The sequence below is a fragment of the Onychostruthus taczanowskii genome, unplaced genomic scaffold (genome assembly GCF_017590055.1).
Source record: "Onychostruthus taczanowskii isolate IOZ18803 unplaced genomic scaffold, ASM1759005v1 scaffold26, whole genome shotgun sequence".
Classification (NCBI taxonomy): domain Eukaryota; kingdom Metazoa; phylum Chordata; class Aves; order Passeriformes; family Passeridae; genus Onychostruthus; species Onychostruthus taczanowskii.
Genome location: NW_024499906.1, coordinates 8,327,980 through 8,334,789, shown reverse-complemented (window position 1 = coordinate 8,334,789; position 6,810 = coordinate 8,327,980). Strand labels below are relative to the sequence as shown.

Below are 6,810 nucleotides of genomic sequence, written 5' to 3'. Positions count from 1 at the left end.
TGTGTATTTTATTGCCCTAGATAAATCAACTCCTTGTTTTAAGAATCTCTTCCAGCTTTTCATAATCAGTGTGTACTGCCAGCACAGCTTTGTAATCTAGTTTCATTTACATGGTACTGACCCTACGTAGTAACAGCAGCTGCTCAGGAGTTTTATATAGTAACAGTAAAAGGGTTTATTAGTGCCATGAGAATTGTGCATTCCCTAGTTCCTAATAAAACATGTAGGTTCTTCCAACCATATTTTTTCACATAAAAAATTTCATACAATCCAAGTGAATCTTAAATAAAGGGAAAATTACAGTCTGTAGTCTGATTTTAGCAGGTTTTTTTTTTTTTTTAAAAGAATCATTTATTTTGGAAAATATCTTAGAGTTCAACTGTTAATACTGCCAAGTCCACCACTAAACCATGTCCCTATGTGCCATGTCTTTTAAATACCTGCAGGGATGGTGAGTCCACCCCTTCCCAGGGCAGTCTGTTCCAGGGCTTGACAACCTTTTCTATGTCAAAATTTTTCCTAATAGCCCTGGTTCAACTTGAGGCCATTTTCTCCTATCACTTGTTACCTGGGATAAGAGACTGACCCCCACCGGGTTCCACCCCCCTTTCAGGCAGGTGAAAAACGTGATAAGGTTCTCCCCTGAGCCTCATTTTCTCCAGGCTAAACACCCCCAGCGCTCTCAGATGCTCCTCACAAGACTTGTGCTCCAGACGCTTCACCAGCTCTGTTGACCTTCTCTGGACATGCTCCAGCACCTCAACACCCTTCCTGAACTGAGGGGCCCAAAACTGATCAAACTGATCACCTGAGGTGCAGCCTCACCAGTGCCAAATACAGGCATACTGTAGATTCTGGGGGAAAAAAATTCTGGGTATAAAGGCTATAAAACAAAAATGTTCACTTCAAAATAGAGTAATGAAACAGGTGAAGACTGAAAATATTCAATAAATAAAAGAGGTTCCTGATAAATAAAATAACTTGATATAGTTCTGTTACTGAAGCACTATTATGGTTTGTGAATCCAGTTTTAAAGTGCACCAAACTCTCATGTAGTTAACATAGAAGCTTTTCTTTCCCAAGAAACAAAAAGTCTCTGTTACATAAAGCAGACAGCTTGACAGAAAGAAACCAACCTTTTTATTGAATGGAACCAAGGGATCATAGCTTAGATATATTTACATGTGCCACACAGTCAAATATAAAAAGTTCATTTTACTCATGTTCATATTTACTTCTATACACTTATTTAAATAACGGCTCCACAGATAACAGGAATGTGTCTTCAAAATGCTGGTCAGAAAACCTGTGCACAGAGCGACGAGCATTTTCTCTGATCCCCAGTCTTTTCTCAGGAGACAAAGAGAAGATGTAAGCCATTGTCTCAGCATAACTGTCCTCATCTTCTGCTAGGAAGCCTGTAACACATCCTTCGTGGGGTACCACGATGTCCAGTTTGGGGCCACCAGAATTGTGAGCCAGGATAACTGTGCCAGCTGCCATACATTCAACTACTCCTGTAAGAAGAGAAAAAATGCTGATATGAGCCTGCACATCGTGTGCTTTGATCTGTAAAACACTGGAAAGTTAAACCAACGGTAAAATTCACAACAGATTGCTGTTCCAAATCAGCTGGAAAAATACAGCAAAAATGGTCCCATAAGAAACACAAATTTTTCAGTTTTAAGGACTGAAATGACAGTTTCTCTTAACACATAAAATTGAAATTAGATATCAGATATAACTGGTTAATTTGTGGGTCTTGTAACACACCTGATTTTAAACGTTTGGAAAGATATGGAGAAAAAAGTTGACTACACACATTTCAATCAGAAAATATTCAGAACTTCAGTATTTTGCAGATTAATACATCTTTATAGCTTCTGACAACTCACCAAGACACTATTAAAAACTGTTATCTCTACATCTGTATTTCTGATGGAAGAAATTTTAATGAGTAAGCTTTCCTCAGCAAAAGCTGTGGGATAGGCACAAATGCACACAGCAACTTCGATTCTCCTCCATGGTTCCAGAACAAACCTCAGAAATGCTGATTTTTCTCAGTTCTGATTTGACTGTTATCAATTCTCTCAGCTCAAACATTGACTACTATAAATAGAGCTCCAAAATTTTGGAATATGTTTTTTTACACATAAAAAGCCTGTTAAATGAAGGTTAAATCCTGCTCAAATTCAAAATCATAGTGTGATTATATCACTTTAAAAAAAATTAACTAAACCGTTTTGTGGGAGGAAAAAAAAAAAGAAAAGACAGAGTTTCCAATATTTTGCTGGTGCTTCTGAGAGATGCTTCAGTGTCAAATTGTTTTTATACCAAGTTCCTACAGACCATAAACTACTACTCCGGATACTTAACCTTTTTTCTACTGAAGTCTGAAGACATTAGCTGCAGTTTAGTCACATTATAGCAGAGTATGGCATCCATCTGCTTGGCTACTAACTTACCTGGTTGCTGTAGATTCATAACAGATGGGCATTCTGGCACTCCCTTTCAAGGTCAGGACTAATCTAATCCAAATAAACTGAGCTCTATACCTTTGTTCAGAGGGGAGCTGGGACCCAGAACTTTCTGCTCCATGCTGCACCCTCCAATTTAAGGGCTTCATACATTTGCCTCAGCAGAGATGCCTAATGCAATGAGATGACCAAAGGTACCTGGTGGCCTCTACACGGGGCTTATTTGTAGCAGGCAGGATCTGTGGGAGACTTACAGCCCTGAAACAACAGCTGGAGTGCCACGACATACACTGGACATTTCAAGTGGCATTTGAGGCAGGTGAAACACAACCAAAATCTCCAATATGAATGTCTATACATTAACTGTCTATAAGCTCCCCTTGCAGTCAGTGGAGCCACCAGGGCACAATTTAAGGTGTGGAAGAGAAGCACCTGCAGCCTCTTGAAGCTCTGGTAGGTTGGCAAACCTAACCCAAGGACAACTGGGTGACCCATGACCTTGCAGGGCAATAGCTGGAGGTCAGCAGGACATCCTGGGCAGCAGAGATGGGACTAGCTCTGTGTTTAGGTGACCAGAGGATGCACAGAATTATCAGCCTACGACTACAGCACTTCAGCTTGCACTACAGTAGCACCTAGTGGTGCATCATCTGCACCACATCTGCACTGGTCCTGCAGGCTTTACAGCAGCTACACTGCCTCCACGGGAACAGGAGCTGGACACCTGCTTGGCATGCAGACCTCTATGCTTAGATATGTAGGGTCAAGCAGCTGGACACTCAGGAAAAGTACTGACCTATCCCAAAGTGCTCATTCCACATGGTGTGCAGGCCGATGGTGGCCTCGGCCAGGTGTCTCTTCAGCTCCTCAAAGGGAATGTTAATCCTGAACACCACATCATCACCAACTCCCAGCTCTTCACACAGATGTTTCAGGTTATTTACACGCTCTTCATCTTGCTGGTTACGACAGCCGCCAATTAAGATCAGCTTCAGCGATGGCTGCTGCCCCACTCTCTTCTCTTTCAGCAATTTAGCAAAGGCTCTGATTTGCAAAGGATGATCTTTTTCAGGCCTGAACTGGCTGACAGAAACAATGGAATATTCACTGGTGCTCTTTTCCACTTCCAGCGGAATATCCAGGAAAGCCTGAACATCGCACGGCGGATACACAACACTAGTGCAAGCCCCAGCTCTCCAGAGGGAAAGGATGTGATTCAGTGTCCAAGAAGAATTCACCATGACCACATCACTGCAGGAACCAACCAACCCGTACATGAAAGCAAAGAAGTAGTAGTAGACAAGTTTAAATTTGCTGAAGAGAGGACTGCTTGTAATGAAGGCAGCATTGTTAAACCTGGTATCCTGGTTCCTCACGACAGAGAGCATGTCCGTGCTGATAGTGGGATAATGGACGTAGCACCCAACGCGACAACCTCCCACGTATTTGAAGAGGGGAATTGTGAAGGCATAACCCATTGAGTCAATATAAATATCAGGAGCACACTTTAGAAGAGCTTCCCAGCCAAGGAACAATGATCCTAAACTTTGTCCCAGCAAAGTAAAGTGAGGATAAAGAGAAGCTTCCACAAGGAAGCGTTTTTCTAGAAATACAAACTTCACAGGATGGATTAACTTAATATTGAATCTTCTGAAAGCGCCTTCTACTATTTCTTCTCCAGTGGCATCTCTATCACCAGTGTAAACAACACACGTTACATTTCTGTACCTGCAAGAATAAAGAAAAAGAATTTCATATATTCCTCTCTTCATACTTTTCAGCAAGAAACTAAAATATAATCCACTTTAAAGTACTCAAGGAGAATGTGAGAACAAATGTCTGGCCCAGAAATTATTTTAACTAAATAATACTTTTCCTTATACTTCCACAGGTTCCTTCTGATCTGCTGAAAAACATATGGCTGAGAACTTGGGGAATATTTTAATGTGAGTAAAACATAAAAGGAGCTCAGTATTATTCTACAGACTTCAGAACACCTTGCTCTACATTAGGAGGTATCTGTCTAGTGCACAGCATGAGCAAAATGCAAATGATGGCAAATCAATGGATGTGCCCTTGTTAAATCCACTTTAGGTATTAATTTGTTTTGGCTCCTACACCAAGGGACAAGTATAAAGATGTTATCAGTTATCTACTGATGCTGATGTTGTCGGTTATCTACTAAGGAGTTATGACTATCCAAATTCCACACCAGTAGTGGAAAACTGAGGAGGAGAGGTTTACTCAAGGAAAGAAAGGAAAAAATTGAGAGGTGCCACAGCAGGAAATATCAAAATCTAAAGGGATGAAGTAAAATGCAACCACATGAAACTCAGAAGTAAAATAAAACATATAACCAGCAGATTAATGACACCTACTTAAATACATAAAATGCCAACATATGCATAAAGAATAGCAACAGAAACTGAGAATGAAATATGGTGATTGATAAACACATAAGCTTACTTTTTCTGGAGCGTTCTTATGGCACACCACAAGACTCTCTCCCCTCCACCTCCTGCATTGCAATACGGGTGAAAAAAGGCCACCAGCAGTGGCCGCTTCCCGTCTCTTCCTGCTGAGCTCAACTGTTTCTTCCTTTGTATCCAGAGCCGTACTCCCCACAGCAGTACGACCAAGCAGATGCACAAAATTCCACTTAGAAATAATGCAGGGAGTAACAATGAGCACAGCAATCTGAAACAAGCCAGAAATTTTAAAATACGTAATTGCTTTAAATAATTACTGTGTATGGCACTGAGCAAGAAGGACTTGAAAGTAGAACTATAGGAGTTTGACAAACTACTTGAGTTCTTCTAATCTCAGAAATCATCAGTGTGTATGACTGACAAATACAAAAATGAAATCACTGCTCTGCATTGTTTATCTGAAGATCTTTTTCCCCTGCTGTTACCTTGCAATCATTTATTACTGTTTATTCATGCCCTACATGCGTTATCTATCTCCACGTGCACTTTGTAAAAGTTGCATGCCCTTAGCAACCTGGCAATACACAACCAGCAGAGTGACTTCCAAGCAGATTTTTAAAGAGTTTTTTTCCACCCAATCTCCTGTTTGGCTCGCTCTACTATGAACTGCTTTGGTGCCGCCTTACTGGGGCCAGGCATCTCCAACTCCAACCCGCACTTCCCACTCTCCGGAGGCAGGAACAGCGATGCCAGCTGTCCCGAGCAGCTCAGGGCAGTCTCTCAGTGCAGAGAGCTGTTTGCCCTGCTCTCAGTCACTGTCAGGGCAGTGCACCGCCTCCTTGACAGCTCTGCCAACCCTGCAGCGGCAGGCTTCCTGCCGGGGAGCCTCACGGGGACAGCGCCGGGTTCCTCCCGCTGCGCGGCTAAGCCTTGCGACAAACAGCGTTTACTCAGCCGCTCCCGTTTACCGAAGGAGCGACCCACGCGTCCCGACAGACACATAAGGAAGCACTTTCACTTTGGGCCGGCAGCGGCGGAAAAGCACATTAACCCATCCGAGCCCGCTGCACAGCGCGGAGCCGGGCAGGGGCCGCCCCGGGGGTCGGAGGAGCGCGGCCGGGCCGGGCCGGGCCGGGCCGGGGCCGCCTCCCGCCCGCCCTGCCCGCCGCCAGGACGCGTCGCCCCCGCGCCCCGCTACCTGAGGAGCCCACAGAGGCACAGCCCTCCCGCCACCATCTTGGGCAGCGCTGCGTCGCCTTCCCGGCGGAAAGGGAGGTTCCCGGCCGGCGGGGCGGGAGCAGCCGCGCAGCAGCACCCGGCTAGCAGCGCCCCGGAGGGGCAGGAAGGGCACCGGCACCACCGCTGCTTTTTCCTTCTCCTCCTCCTCCTTGCCTGCCTCCTCCTCTGCCCTGGCCCCACCCAGGAAACACAGAGCCTGCACCCACCCCGTGGAAGGCGGGGAGTGCCGTGGGTTGTTGTGCGGGGCCGTGTGCCGCTGCAGGAGCGTTTATTCTCAGCGGTGCCGGAAGAAAGCGGACAGCAGCACATTCCCGGCACGGTTCAGTCAGACATAACACTCACTGCTCCTTGAATTGCATTGCGTCCTCTTCAAGTGACGTTCTCGCATTCCTTGGGCAGGATGGAAGGGAGGGTGCTGTGAGGAGGCGGAGGCCTCCCGGGGACTCGGGCTTTCTTCTGTGTCCCACGCTCCCCCAGGTTTTGCCTGTGTAAATGTTGGTCCTTCACGTTTCCGAGAGAGGATGTCCTCGGTGAGCCCGATGTCCTGGCTTTCCTGAGCCCTGCCGTAAGCTCCTGCTTGTCAGTGAATCCCTCATTATGGAGAGGGAGCTGCCAGCAGCTGTGTGCAGGTTTCTGTTGTGAGGCCGAGGGCAGGGTGTCCAACA

At 45.4% G+C, this 6,810-nt stretch overlaps 1 protein-coding gene across 1 annotated transcript; it reads right to left on the bottom strand.

Moving 5' to 3' along the window:
• Nucleotides 1-1,066: 1,066 nt before the first annotated feature.
• On the bottom strand, nt 1,067-6,275 carry ALG11 (ALG11 alpha-1,2-mannosyltransferase). Its single transcript, XM_041407409.1, has 4 exons — nt 6,105-6,275; nt 4,944-5,174; nt 3,274-4,205; nt 1,067-1,517 (listed from the first exon to the last, which is right to left on the bottom strand). The coding sequence occupies exons 1-4, from the start codon at nt 6,140-6,142 to the stop codon at nt 1,246-1,248; spliced, it is 1,473 nt and encodes a 490-aa protein (XP_041263343.1). The 5' UTR covers nt 6,143-6,275; the 3' UTR covers nt 1,067-1,245.
• Nucleotides 6,276-6,810: the final 535 nt, after the last annotated feature.